Source organism: Lates calcarifer, linkage group LG14 (genome assembly GCF_001640805.2).
Source record: "Lates calcarifer isolate ASB-BC8 linkage group LG14, TLL_Latcal_v3, whole genome shotgun sequence".
Taxonomy (NCBI): domain Eukaryota; kingdom Metazoa; phylum Chordata; class Actinopteri; family Centropomidae; genus Lates; species Lates calcarifer.
Window position 1 is genome coordinate 11,654,098 of NC_066846.1, and position 14,404 is coordinate 11,668,501.

The window sequence follows — 14,404 nt, forward strand, 5'->3', positions numbered from 1 at the left end:
GACAGAGATTGGATATTTATTTATTTATTACATTATTTTTAGTTGGCCTTTTAAACGTTGTTTAAACTTTTAACATATCATACAGGTAATCTAATAAAAATGTGTTTTCTTAACTTCTAAAATTTTAATTAAAAAATCAGATGGAAAATCTTTCTAGAATAATGGAATAATGGAGGCTGTTATATAGCAGATTAATGCAGACGGCACTGGAATGAACAGTCCCATATAGGTGTAATGTTCTAGTATTGATCTGGTTCTACTCCGTGAAACATATTTTCTCCTCATCAAGTTTTTCCCCTAAAAATGTTGATTAAATTTCCATTTTTTTCTGCTCCCCATGCTGCAATTAAAACTGTCTTTCAGCATCTTTTGCTGGTTAAATATCTGAAGCGACTGCTGCTGAGAAACAGGTCCAGGATCTGTCCAGTCTGCAGTGAGAGCGACAGAAATCCACAGGTTGTCAGTTCTATTGTGGCAGCTGATGGGCCATAGCAGGGCCTGTTTGTGACAGCCGACGCTCAGCAGGAGGAATGTCACCCCCCTCCACCACCACCACTTTCAGATAAGTTTTGACAGCTGTAAATTTAGACTGGGGGGTGTAGAGAGAGAGAGGAGGGAGGTGAGAAGCTATTTTTATCTTTCATTCAGCCAGGCCCAAACCAGAGAGACCCCCTTCTCTCTCTTTCTGCTCCTTCTGGATCTCTCCTCTCCTCCTGTCCTGGAGAAACTTCTGGATTTCTGACCACAGCGTTAAGACCGGGAGAGGCGGCCAGCTCGGAGGTAGATATCTGAACAGGAGTCAAACAAATAGCGACTGTAGAGTGAAGAAGAGGAACCAGCGAGGCCGACATGGCGCTGCTCTGCTACAATAAAGGCTGTGGACAGAAGTATGAGGCTGACAAGAACAAGGACGGTGAGATCCTGCTGCCTGTTCCTCTATCTGCACCTTCTGAATTAAATTATACTCTCAGACTTATTTGTTTTAATATTGTTTGGAAATGAATCCTCAGTGGAAGTCTGTCTGGATACAGAGTGTGGAGAAAAAACCCTGAAATTCAGCATTTAATGTTGTTTTTGTGTAGTTGTGGGTCACAGATTTGCTTTAATTTCTCTCAGATGACTTTTAATTTTCTCTTTTTCCCTCCATGTTTACACTAGTCTTCAGGTTTGGTCCTTTTCTTAACTTCTGAGCAAACAGAGCACATTAGAAACCTGTAATATTTTAAAGTTACATCACCTGCTAGCTGAAATTACAACTACATTTACTTTTAAGTTAATTTGGCTACCACAAATTAATCCTGGGCATCTTTTCCAAAGCCACTAACCACCACTAAAAGAGCAGATTGTATTAACGCCCCCTTTTATTTTGAAAATATGGTCATATGACCAGATTTCCTTGTGTTTTTTCACCTTAATTTGCAAGTTAAATGTAAAAACCAAGCACAAAATCAACACATACATTACAAATTAGATTTATAGGCTGGATTTACTCTGGATAAACAAAGTGTTGGATTGCATGACATCGAAAAAAGTTGTATCATTGTCGTATGTGCTGTGTGTGCTGTGTGTGTGTCTGAGTTAGCCTAGCGTGCATGGAGAGCCACGTGTCCCTGCAGAGGACGACCGGACCAGACAGCTATCTCTCCGGCAACCGGCTTCCTTTTATGGGACCCACATGCTACCTCTCAGCTCCGGTGACCCCTGTGAACAGCTGGTGCACCCAGCTGACTGCGTGTCTATATACAGACTGACAAGTGTCCTCTCTTGCCTCCAACAGATTCCTGCCGCTTCCACCCTGGAGTCCCCATCTTCCACGATGCTCTGAAGGTAAAAACAAATAAACAGTGTTTTGTTTTTTGTCAATTTTCAGATTTTGGGCTGTTTTGCTTCCTTAGCATGTCTCCTTTCAGACTGGTGGAAAGAAAAACATCCAAAATGCACATTGAGGTGTTTATTTTACTTCACTTAGTCTGTTTGCATCTGTAGATTTCAATTACCATACAAATCTTTACAAGCTGTTTTCTCAAAGTGAGTTTTTTCTCGTACTCTGAGACAGAAATCTGACTTCAGATTTATTCCTGTTTATGTTGTGAAGGTTTTTTACAAACAGGCATGTTCATATATGATTCATAATCTGATTTACATCCCATTTTACATCGAATAGACAGTGAAAATACCTCTTATTTATGGCTGTTGACAGTATTTTCGTATTTATAGAGTCAAAAAGAGAAATAACGAAAATTCCCTCAGTAGAAAACTTTGACTTTAACATGGCAACAAAATAAAACAAGAATTTAAAACCTTGATGTAAGTAATCAGCTCAGGAAGTTTCATAGTGACCTGTTAGTTAGATTCACCTGCCTCAGCATAGAAACAAATAAACAATACTTTTATTTCTCTGCATAAAAAAGTCATGTGTTTGTTGTGTCTTTCTGCAGGGCTGGTCCTGCTGTAAGAAAAGGACGACAGACTTCTCAGAGTTTCTCTCCATCAAGGTAAAGAGCTCAGGGTCAAACACCCTAATCTGTGGTTTGTTATGGTGCAGGAAGGAGGCGAGGAGAGCGAGCTTACTGCATGAATTAAATAAATAAATGAAGTTTCAGTCCCTGTGCAGATTTTCCTGCTTCAACCAGACTGACCTGACCTCTCTTGTTCTGAACAGGGCTGCACCCGCGGGCGCCACAGCAACGAGAAGCCCCAGGAGCCTCTGCGGCCGGAGGTGACATCAAATAAGGGGGACATCAAACACACCAACGGCCAGGAGATAATCTACCAGGGACCCAAATCTGCAGAGAAACTGCAGAAAGAGAGACCCAGGTTTGTGTTTCATTTACATTCAGCTCTCATTTAATCTTTCTGTAAAAAATTTGCATAAGATAACTGGAAGTACACATACCTTGCAACTCCCGTGCATGCAGCCGCTTCTGTATACACATTAATTCACAGAGGTCAGGATGAGGTCAATGTTCCTGGAATAAACAGGAGTCGGTCTGCAGTCCATTTCCCAACACCCGTGTCAACACAAACATGTGTTTTTGTGTGCGCAGCTCAGACGAGCCCATGACCAAGCTGCCCCCGAAAGTGTCAGCGTCGCTGGCTCAGGTGCTGGAGAAACTGGAAATCAGTCAGAAAACAGAGAAAGAGCAGAAAGGTCAGTGTGTGTGTGTGTTTTTGTGTGTGTGAGGACTGTTTTCATTCAAAACCAAACTGCTGCAAGATATTTTTCTTGCATTTTTTTTTTGCTGTTCTTGAACATATCTCAGTTTTATTAGTTGATTTACATTGAAAATAGGTTGAAATATTCAGAGCTAAACAGTCAAATTGCAAAAAAAATTAGCCTGATTTAAAAAAATCTTTGTATTCATTTGTGTTGCTGCTCATGTGAGTTTATTTGTCTACATGTCTGCATCTATTGTCTGTGTTCTAACAGAGAGTCAGATGGTCATGCCTGGGACAAGATGCAAGAACACAGGATGCAAAACAGTGAGTATCTTTGTTTGGCTCAAAATATCGACTCTCTCACATCAGCAAAGGTTAACAAATTCATCATCCACACACCACCAGAAGCACACACACACACACACACACACACCCAACCACTCACTGATTCCTCTACTTGTAAAGCTTTTTAATGGCTCCATCTAGTGGACGATGATGGCAACAACACGACCCATTACTACACCAAGTCATTTTTTCAACCTTTTCTGGCTCCGTGACTTTGAGTTTTAGGTCCCAAAACAACCATAAATCATTACATTTACTCAAGTAATGTACTTAAATATGACTTTGAGGTGCTGTTAGCTCCATTTTATGTTAAATATTGTACTAAATTTATCTGAAAGCTATTTTGACCCTGTTTCTTCCCTGAGGTTGAGCCCTGAACACTGCAGCCAAACAAACACGCACTTACCTTAGGATGTGACTGATGATCAGAGGCATCAAGAGAAACTATAATCTATTGAACATTGTTGATCAGCTCATCTATGCACTGTGATCACTTCCATTGTTTTTAGGTCTATCAAGGCCCAGAGACAGACATGGAAGTCTGCACCCACCACCCCGGTGCACCCGTCTTCCACGAGGGGTAAGAAACAAACACAAACAGACTTAAAAATTACTGCTGCATGTTCCCAGTTCTTTGCAAAGGCATCACGCATAATCTACAAAACAATAATTACAATCTCTATTTGCATAACTATCTTTTTGAACCATAATTAGACGGTTTCTGCACAGGAGGAGTGTAAACAAAACAAAACTGAAGGCCACGTAAACGAAGCAAGAAACATAAAAGCTAAAATATAAAAAGAAGAGATCAAACAATTAATTAAAGATCAGTAATCCAAAACAAATCTGCAGCATTAGAAATAGAGACGTAAGAAGTTATTTAAAAGAATCTGAATCTCAGGAAAGCACTTTGATCATATCCTTTCATTTTCTCCAACTGCTGCATGTTGAATTTGTACAACTTGATGTAACCCATTTCCTAAAAGACACAACTGTGACAAACTAAATTTTTTATTTAGGTACAAGTACTGGAGCTGCTGCTGCATAAAGACAATAGACTTCAACGCTTTCCTCGACCAGAAGGGCTGCACCACAGGGAAACACCGCTGGATCCCAAAACAGGTACGTACATACACCACCTGAGGGGAGAATCCAACACGAATGGCAGGGAGGACACCAGAGACTGGTTCAAAGACGGCAGGAGAGTTGGTGGGAAATGGCCTTAGAAGTTGAGAAAGTATCTCTGAAATAATAATAGAAATAACAAGGGCAACAACACAGCCTTAACATTTAAAATCACCCCTTTTTTGAATGAGGATTGGTGTGTACAGCTCACTTGTTCTTTGCAACTTTTATGTGCTTTTTGATCATAAAACAACCAAACACACAAGCTGAAGTGCGAGAAAATAAAGCAGATTTTATGTGAAAATAAATCAACTGTTGTTCTGTTGCGACCAGTACTGGTATAACTGGTGTATTTCTTTGTGACTGACTGTATTTGTGTGTGTGTTTACAGGACAAGAAGAAGGTGGCGTGTCGACATGATTGGCACCAGACTGGGAATAGTGTCGTTGTGACGATTTACGCCAAGAACGCATACCCTGAATTGTCCTGCATAGAGGTCAACCGGACAGTGGTGAGTATAGCCTTAAACACATGTGTACAGATCATTTAAGTAGCATAGAAGAAAGAATAATAGAAGTGGAGAATATGCACATTTATGCATTAAACATGATACTAAACTCCTTCCATCTTTTCTGCAGCTCTCATGTCAGATCCAGTTTGAGAACAATAAGATTTTCAAGAGAGAATTCCACCTGTGGGGGGTGAGTGCCAAAAGAATCAATGATCGTTTCGTGTCTTCAAACAACAGAAACTTTATGAACAACTGTAAAAAGCTCATCCCACTGGCATAATTTTCCATATAGAAAATCTTCTTACCTTTTTTCTCTTCTGACCCTCCTCAGGTGATCAATGTCAAAAAGTGCTCGGTCAACATGGTCCCGTCCAAAGTGGAGATCTCCCTGTGTAAGGCCGACCAGGTGGCCTGGGGCAAACTGGAGGACCCCAACTACAAGCCGGAGCCAGAGCCCGTGGAGGACTCCTTCACCGAGAACGAGTCTTACCAGCAAGACTGGGACATCGACGACGACGACATCAGCGACTCGGACGAGGAGTGGGCCTACGACACGCCGGAGAATAAAAAGCAGAACCAGGACAGAGATGAGCAGATGAAGACAGAGGAAGAGAAGCAGAATTTACAGAGAAAGGAAGTGGAGGAGGAGATGAAGAGAGCGATGGAGGAGAGGAAGAAGGCGGAGGAGGAGAAGAAGAAGCTAGAGGAGCAGAGAAGGCAGGAGGAGGCAGAAGGATATGAAGACATGCCCGATCTTGAGTAAACGAGGTGATGATCAAATCTTATTTGGTTGAAAAAAATAATTGATTGAATTAAATTTTTGTAATGAGACAAACCAAAGTTGTACTTTGGAAACAATTAATTTCCAACTCCATGTTTTGTACAACCACTTTCTAACTTTGGAGGTCCTCCAGAGGAAATATAAGAGGTTGATTCTCTTGAAGCAGTCAGTTAGATATTTGGTTGACATACACACTGGATCCTTATATTTATTTAATATAATGCTTGACATAGTGATGTCTTTGTCCTCAAATGTGAACATACTCAGACACCACTGGATGCAACTTCAATACAACAAATAAAGACTTTTTCTATGTCTGTTTCTACGTCTAAATTTCTGTCCACAGCTAAAACATTTCCTGACTGGCAGCTAAAATCAACAGAGATAAATGGTCAGTGGTTTAAAGACTTGTTATTCATCACAGATCCCCTGCATTTAAATCAGAAAGATTAAGATTAATGATTCATTTAAAAGCCTGATAAATCATTCGAAAATCCACTGGTGTTACATGCCACTGCTGTAAACAAAACAGTTTAGGTCGGATTAGCTTTTAGTATATGAGTCATGCTGAAATTGTATTTCCACACATTGTTATCATTATTATGAGCCTGTTGTACATCTGAAAACACGCCTACTCCATGTATTACTCACTGCACGGCTTTACTACAAGCAAAGAACAATTGATAGAGGACAGAGTAGGTTAATGTTTAAAGCGACTACAAAAAAAGACTACAAAAATTTGCAAAACAAGCCAGAGTTTCTTTGAGTGTGGCCATTCAGAAACAACTAAGAATACTTTTACCTTTTGACGGAGTCAGACTTTGTTCGATTGAAGCATACTGAAGCCTTTACATCTCTATCCACCTGCAAGGCAAACGAAAGCTGAATACAAGCAGAGCAAAAAAGTAAAATTTAAACACCTGAAATTCACTGGACATCACAGACTGAGAGGTAAACGTATCCTGAGGTTTGATCTTGAAGTAAGTATGAACATCAACACATGACACAAGCTTCACACTTCAATATTTCATTTAATCTCCGAAAGGTTTGCGCTGACTTTGTCTTTGTTACACACTGCACACGATAACACAATAAAACACCTCGCAACGTACAAGGTCGTGCAACATCTAGTCTGGCTTCCAGCATTGCGCACAGTCTCGATATATAGGCTGTTCAGATTGGGGGTGGGGGTGGAGGGTGCGTTCACAAATGTTGTCTATGGAAAACTGTTGCACAAACATGGTGGAGTGTTTGGTTCCTTTCATTTTTCTTAGCTGTCATTATTTCTCTCAGCCCCATTGCAACTCCTTGAGAAAGTTTCAGTCCAAAATGACATTTTTACAGCTTGAAAAAAATTGACAAAAAATATTATAACAAAAAAAAAGTGACATGACATTTTAAAAAGAAGAAGAAGGAAAAAAACTATGAAATCATTGGTTAACATACCATCAAACATAGGCAACTAGTTTTATCTTAAAATGGCTTCCACAACATTCTTATGTTCATTTTCAGTACAACAAATGCTAATCAAACCAAAGGTGATACACAAAAAATGTCACCCAAGTAAACACAAGCTGTACATGACATCTTTTTTTGTGTAAACGATTCATTAATAGTCTGTAATAACATTGGAGAATTTCAATAACTTTGGCTTAAAGTTAGAATAACTTTAACATTGGTTAATTTAGATAGAAAACTATTTCAATACCAATTGGTGTGACATTGGACATACATTTCAAAGACATTGCTGTGGCAGTGGAATGACACATAATCACATGTGAATAACATTGGTGTTAAATGGGAGGTCTCAAGCTGCTGTGGGAGTAATTGTACAACCACTGATGTAATAAACATTTGTGTATATATCTCTATATATTTATCATTCTTTTATGGTTTGGTTAGATATATTACATTTTATCAACACACTTTTGTCCGTATACATTTTTCATAAATAAAAGATTTTGTCATTAATCAATAAAAAAAAACTCGTAAACACTCGAAATCGTAAACACACGCACACGTACACAAAAATGTCTTTTTTTCCCCCATTAAGTTTGCGTCTTTGTAAAGTGCAAGGCAAGATACAGTAAACTTTGAAATGTACGACATACAACAACTTTCGCATCTGAAGCGCAGTTAGCTCACTCATTCTCACAACCTTACACACATACCTTGTATGTCTCGTAACCCACTGAACTCAGTACAAACTTGGCACGACACTACTAAAGCCTCTAAGGTGTAGAGCATATAGCTGGCACACTATGGATACAGTAGCACAATCCTACCAGATCTGAACATCTACAACGCCTCACAGTAACTCCGCCCCGTCAAGGGTTAGCTTGGGATTAGTTTGATAAATGTGGAAATAATTGGGAAAATCAAGAGCCAACCCTTAACGTGAAAGGGGAGAACACAGAAAAGATCCTTTACAAGTTTACAACCTTGCTCATGGACGTAATAATATCAAATCTGAAAATAAGACCCGAGTCAAAGAACATTTCTGACAATGTTAATGTTTTGTAGTTTTGAAAATGGCGGAGCTGCATCTTATAAATCAACATTAGAGGTTGTGTATGATTAAACAAAATACTACTCTGTGGTTTTTCAGTTTATCGCAGAGTTTAGATCACGTAGCTAACTCCGCACCATTAACAAACATTCAAAACTACTATTTGACCCAGGTCTAATTGTGACTGGCGAACATTATTACATCCTAGCAATTAAAACTTTTAAATTAATACTCTGACAATAATTCACATTTTTGCTGACATAAGAAGAACTGTAAAATGAATCTCTGTCCATTCAGAACACAGTTAGCTTCAAGACCTGTTTAGCCTAGCTTATGACATGAGCATTGAAAGCAGCTAGCCAAGCTCAGTCAAAGGTGCCTTTCAACCACAAAAAGTTGTCTTATTTACTGTATGTGTATACTTAAGACCTGCAGTAAAAGATAATATGGTTTAACAAGCAGTTGGCTCACAAACTGGAGCCTTATTCTCTTCTCGTCTGTCTTGAGGAAATACAGCAAATAGTGATTTCCGAAAATACTAGTGTATTCCTTAAAGGATCATTACTGTAAAACCTGGGTAGAAATTGTCTCAAGAAGTCGTAAACGTCAGTGTTTTAGCCATGTCCAAACAGCAGCACATGTATCCAAGATTATTTTGAGCACTTCTTTTGATTGTAACTAGGCCAAAACAAGTCTTGCTGTTTGTTATAACCTGCTTGGAGAATTCTGTGGGCAGAAAAGGTGTAAAGCACACACTCTCATGAAGTTTGGACAACACAGCAAAGTGTCTGACATTTATGTTTTGTTTTTTTTTGTTTTTTTGTTTTTTTTGAGGCTAAAATATTTCTCCAATGTTCTCTCGCAGTTAAACTCCAACAATCTGAAGCGACAAGCAGGTTAAAACAAAGAGAAATACTCACAAATGCCACTGGTTGTAACAAAAAGGCTAAACTTCACTATTATGAGGCAACTTCAGCTCCCACTGTGAGGCGAAGGAAGGCTAAGTATGCATGCAGGGACACACAGAACAGCATTAATTGGCTTTGATTATATGCACAGTGGCCAAGGAGTTTGTCAGGGGGAAGCAGCAAAGCCAGGACAGCTTCACAGGTTACCATTGGGAAAATAAGATATACAAAAAAATAGATATATATTTGTAATAATAATGATAATAATAGCTTTTAACCACAGACAAGGCAAAATCAAATATCCACTGACTCTTATTCTTATATTACATATACAATCAAGAGTATGGCAAAGTAGGAGTAATATGCTGAGTAGCTGTAATGTTTTGTTAATGTGTCCTTGATGCTTCCTCCTTCTGTAAACACCCTCATCGTTCACTGCCAAAAATATCAGACTTATTGAGTCACTTCATCTGGTACTGTACCTTGAAATGGTTCTCCAAAAAAAAAAAAAAAAAAAAGAAGTGAAAAAATGACTCCCACATAAGTCAAATTTTAGAGCTAGATAATAATCAAGTGATGTACCATACTTTAAAATCCTACAAGGCTGAAATCCAGATGAAATGACTCATCATAAAGAACATTATTTTTGCAGCACAGCTGCATAGCCTCAGACCACACAAGTCACACAACAGCCTATTAAGAACCACTTTGAACCACAACAATAGAACCTTTGTGAAATCATATATGATTTATCATTTAACATTATCATTATTCACAGGTTAATACAAGTCCACACAAGTACATTCCTCAGTATATTTTTTGCAACATTTAAGATTCTCCAGTTCAGTAGACGATAAGGTTGAGATGTTTCAGTTTGTTCATTTTGTTGATTTGTTGCCGTTGGAGTTCTCATGGCAGTAGCAACAAGAAATAAATACTCTTAGAAAGTCTCAAGAAAAATCAAGGTCTAAAGGATTCGTAAGTTCTGAAATAAAACGACTAAAGTTAGAGAGAGAAAAAATTAAAATATTGTAACAACTAATAATAACAGATATAAAATAAGATGGCTGCACTCAACATGCAAGGAGAGCACCACGTAAACACATTTCTTTGTCCAAAAAAAAAAAAAAAAGTTTGCGAGAAGAACGCAGTCGTTCCACGTCTCCCTTGTCCACTGTTTGATTTGCAATCACACCCACTTCCTAGCTCAAAGCAGGTAAACGGAACCAAAAGCAGAACGCCAATGGTGAAGCGATGCAAAGACAAGCCCCTTCAAAATATTAAATAAAAACAAGAAAAAAAATCCTCCCTGTTCGCAGAAAAAAAGAGAAGAAGGAAAACAGGGAGGAAATAGCATAAAAGTTGGGAAGATGGTTTTCCTTTTCTTCCTCACACCTCTGTCAAGCCTCTGGGCGTCGTGGTTAGAGGAGAGGAGAACAGGAGGGGTGCTCCTCACCCCTTTTCAGGGTAATGGGGGCAGTAATAAAGCACTTCATGCAGGTCAATTGCCCGAGGAGTCTGCCTCACCAACCCCACCTTTGATATCCCAAGCTCCTGCAGAACAGAAAGAATAAAAATGACTAATTGTGTGTCGATGTTTCTTTGCTAACAACAAAAAATAGAGATATATAATACAAATACATCAAAAAAAGATGACAGAGATATTCCCAATGTCTCTCCAAAATGAATGGATTAACACCAAGATGGCTGCCTACTTCTTCTAGAATTGGTGCGCTTTCAAAGTTCATTAATATTGTTACTCAGAGAAGCACAATTAATGGAAACTGCTGCCTGCCACTGTTTAATGAACTTTAAGGTTCACCTGCCTGCTATGTTGGTGTTTTGGGATAGTACCAGTTTTAGATTTTCATGTCACATAGTGACAAGTTTTGGCAACTGACGTACCGACAACAAACAGAAAAACAATATATAACTCTTACCAATTCATTAATAAAGGCCTGGATCGGGCCTAATCCCGATCCTGCTGAACCATACTTTCTAGTTTTCTGTAAAGAGCACCTATATGGTTTGCATCCCATGGATCTGAGGTATTATTGCTCAACACACAGAGTATTTATGGACCGCTGACATGATTATAACACAGGACTGGAACAACATCAGGCTCTATATAGCCAATATCAATCATAAATCACTGGATCGGCTGTGATCCCAATCCAGACAATTGGATCAGAACATCCCTAAATATGAAAAACAGTCTCCCTCTGTACACAGAAAACTAATGTGCAGCATCCACTCCACACACAGCAATGGATCAGGCTCCATGTAGCTCTTACCACTCTGTCAACAAATGTCTGGATCGGGCCCAATCCCGATCCTTTAGCTGAACTGTGTCACATTGTCATTCTAAGGCTCTGAGGCATGATTACCCAGCACACAGAGCAATCAGACTCTACATAGCTTCATCAGCAAATGCTTGGATCAGCTCTTACTCTGATCCCGCAAACTGGCTTGAACATCCCCATGTTGACAACTGTAACTCGGGGGATTTTGCATACTGTGGTTTTGAAGCGCCGAAAAAAGCTGCATCACACTCTTTTACCTGAGAGAGAGCTGTTGGATTTCTGCTTGTGGAGCTTCTCTCTCTCCTTCTTCCCCTTGGGTATAATCTTCAGCTTCATACTGCTGCTGCTCTTACTGCTGCTTCTCACCGAGTCCTGTGAAAGATGCCAACATCATTTGGAACATTGAAACGGATGATAAGGTATTCGCATTTTGAGACAAATACAATAGAAAAAACCAAAACAGATACATACCATTTCCCTCCCCACCTCCTCAGAGCACTGCATGAGCGGGCAGATCCAGTGGATGTCGTCCAGCTTGTGAAGCTCGGCGCTGAGGCTGTTCAGAGTCGACCGAAGCTCCTCTTCCTCTAGAGACTCCGACTGAGGAGGAGGCAGAGGAGGAGAAGGAGTTTTGGTTTAATACTGTAGAAAATTTCTGAGGAGGTTATTACACAGTTGCAGTTTACAGGTATAATGTTTTATCACGTAGACAGATAAAATGTATAATATCTTGCCCGGAGACATTTTTTGAAAACATGTTCCATCTGTAAATCTGAAAATTACCAAAACATCTGCTCTGTTTTTCTGGCATCTTAATACAATGTACATTTTGACACCTTGTGTATAATGTGAAAATTCACAGATGTGTAAACAGTAAACATCTGTTAACTTGTAAATCCATCAGCAGTTGGGGCATATTGCAAATTCTTTCAAACTAAAAGTAATTTGCATATTTTGCTATTTATCTGTGTCTAATCATTTAATCTCATCTCTCTCATTGCAAGTAAGTTTGGGGAAGCAAAATAACTATTTGTTCTTTATTTAGTGTTTAAGATAAAATCAGTGAAAGTTTAGTTCAATTAATAAAGTCTGAGAAGAGTTGAACATCTATCGACAAGATATAAACATTTCAAAATGAGGAAGATAAAAAAAAGAAAAGCACATAGCAGCAGATAAGAGCAGGACAGGAAGGGAGATTTGCTCTTCTGCACAAAGGGCTACCACCTGAGAAGGTAAATTTCCTTACTGAGTAAATAAAGCTATAGCAAACAAAACCTGAACAAAGACGATAGAAAACAGAAACTGAGATGTGGGGCCTGCAGGGTTGAATGGCTTCAGTGGAGACGGAGAAACAGATAGTGGAGAGAGAGAGAGAATAGACAAGGAAAACAAAGAAAACAACAGAGAAGACACGGAAGAAATTGTAGAGTTGTACCAGTAGTTTTCCATCGAGCAGCATCTTGGTCTCAGCCTGGAGAACTTTACTGCTGTTGACGATTTCCACAGCTGTGCTGCGACTTAGACCCTGAAAATACACAATTTAATAACTTGATTTTTCGTCATAAAAGCCAAAGATGTCCACTAATAAAATGTGGAATAAATGGCCTAAAGTTTAGGGTACAGATGATGTACCACAATGTTTAAGGTCCAAGTGATCAAATCTAAAAATACCAGAACAATTAAGTTATTATAAACATTTCATTTGCTTTATTCATTGCTAGTTTTCTTTATATAATTTATTCAATTTTGAACACACCACACCACAATCAGGCTGGGCAGCCTGCTGCGCCCTTGAAGTGAAGTTGCTGATGTATTTCAGATTAACAGGCTGCAAAACTAACTGCCTATGAATTGAAATGAGACCCAAGCGTATTGCTGAAAATCTGCACACTTTTACTTCTCCATTTTGTCAGTCAAATCAGCCATCTGTCCGTCCGTCTGTCCCCCTCCCCCCCTCGGTGTCTTACCTCAGAGTTGGACAGTTTGGCCTCAGTAAGCACGAGGGCGGTGGCGTTGACGGCGTGAGCCAGCTCCTGCTCCACCAGCTTGTGGGTCTTGGCTGCCTCACGAATCCTGGGGAGGACGAGGGAGGAAATCATAGACTTTGAAGAGCTGTAATTATTATTTCAGCATGCTGAAAGGGCATAATTATGGTGATTATTCCAACAAGTTATCTCTGCCTGTTGATGGGACAAAAGCCTGGTTCCTTTCTCTGAGTATAGTACCTCCTCCGGGTTCAATTTGTAGATGTTTGGATTCAAAACTTTTGACCACTAAATGACTAAATTTCACAAGTGAAAAGGCTTTATTAGTTAACAATACATCTTTGTTGCTGGTTGGACCGTAACATCGGGGCCAGCTCTACAGATGCAAATATTCGTGACTGAGTGAGTGAGTGATTATGTTACACCGTTGGTTTGCCATCTGTTGGACTTGTCCCACTGGCTGTTGCTCTGTCAAAATGATTTGAGGTGAACAGTTTCAGTGACGTTGTTCCCCTCCTCTGATTGGCTTACCCTGATCTTCTTACCACAACTCTAACCAATCATCATTCTTCATGCCTGAAACATGACCAACCCAATCAACGAACGCAACAACATGTCCATACATGGTCCAACCTGTACACTTGGTTTTTACCTTGTCTTGTTTAATAAAGTCGTAGAAATTTAGAAAAGCCTAAACCACTGTAAGTTAAGACTATACCAATCTGTCCATCTTCCTTCTAAACAAACGTCTCCAAGTTGTGTCAAAGCGACTTTTTGT

At 39.4% G+C, this 14,404-nt stretch overlaps 2 protein-coding genes across 6 annotated transcripts in view; one reads left to right on the top strand and one right to left on the bottom strand.

The window, feature by feature from the left end:
• Positions 1-624: 624 nt before the first annotated feature.
• On the top strand, positions 625-6,242 carry zgc:92429 (uncharacterized protein LOC445063 homolog). The gene is made up of 11 exons (XM_018674091.2): positions 625-913; positions 1,778-1,827; positions 2,439-2,495; positions 2,663-2,817; positions 3,048-3,151; positions 3,431-3,483; positions 4,014-4,084; positions 4,524-4,626; positions 5,021-5,140; positions 5,268-5,330; positions 5,472-6,242. The coding sequence occupies exons 1-11, from the start codon at positions 850-852 to the stop codon at positions 5,901-5,903; spliced, it is 1,272 nt and encodes a 423-aa protein (XP_018529607.1). The 5' UTR covers positions 625-849; the 3' UTR covers positions 5,904-6,242.
• A 690-nt stretch (positions 6,243-6,932) lies between these two features.
• The window catches only part of si:dkey-172j4.3 (diacylglycerol kinase eta), an 82,048-nt gene continuing 74,576 nt past the window's right edge, over positions 6,933-14,404 (bottom strand). For all 5 annotated transcript variants that reach the window (XM_051075734.1, XM_051075733.1, XM_018674088.2 and 2 more), the window contains 5 exons: positions 13,609-13,714; positions 13,077-13,166; positions 12,113-12,241; positions 11,899-12,013; positions 6,933-10,892 (listed from right to left, as the gene is read on the bottom strand). In XM_051075734.1, coding sequence (XP_050931691.1) covers positions 10,840-10,892; positions 11,899-12,013; positions 12,113-12,241; positions 13,077-13,166; positions 13,609-13,714 — 493 coding nt within the window. In that variant the 3' untranslated portion in view covers positions 6,933-10,839. The remainder of the gene's footprint in view (positions 10,893-11,898; positions 12,014-12,112; positions 12,242-13,076; positions 13,167-13,608; positions 13,715-14,404) is intronic.

What these genes read in the sequence shown, in the direction of transcription:
- zgc:92429 (XM_018674091.2), top strand. Translation starts at nt 850, where the DNA reads ATGGCGCTGCTCTGCTACAATAAAGGCTGTGGACAGAAGTATGAGGCT. An exon ending in GCACCCGTCTTCCACGAGGG is followed by an intron (nt 4,085 to 4,523) that starts GTAAGAAACAAA and finishes TTTTTTATTTAG; the next exon opens with GTACAAGTACTGGAGCTGCT. An exon ending in GAGAATTCCACCTGTGGGGG is followed by an intron (nt 5,331 to 5,471) that starts GTGAGTGCCAAA and finishes GACCCTCCTCAG; the next exon opens with GTGATCAATGTCAAAAAGTG.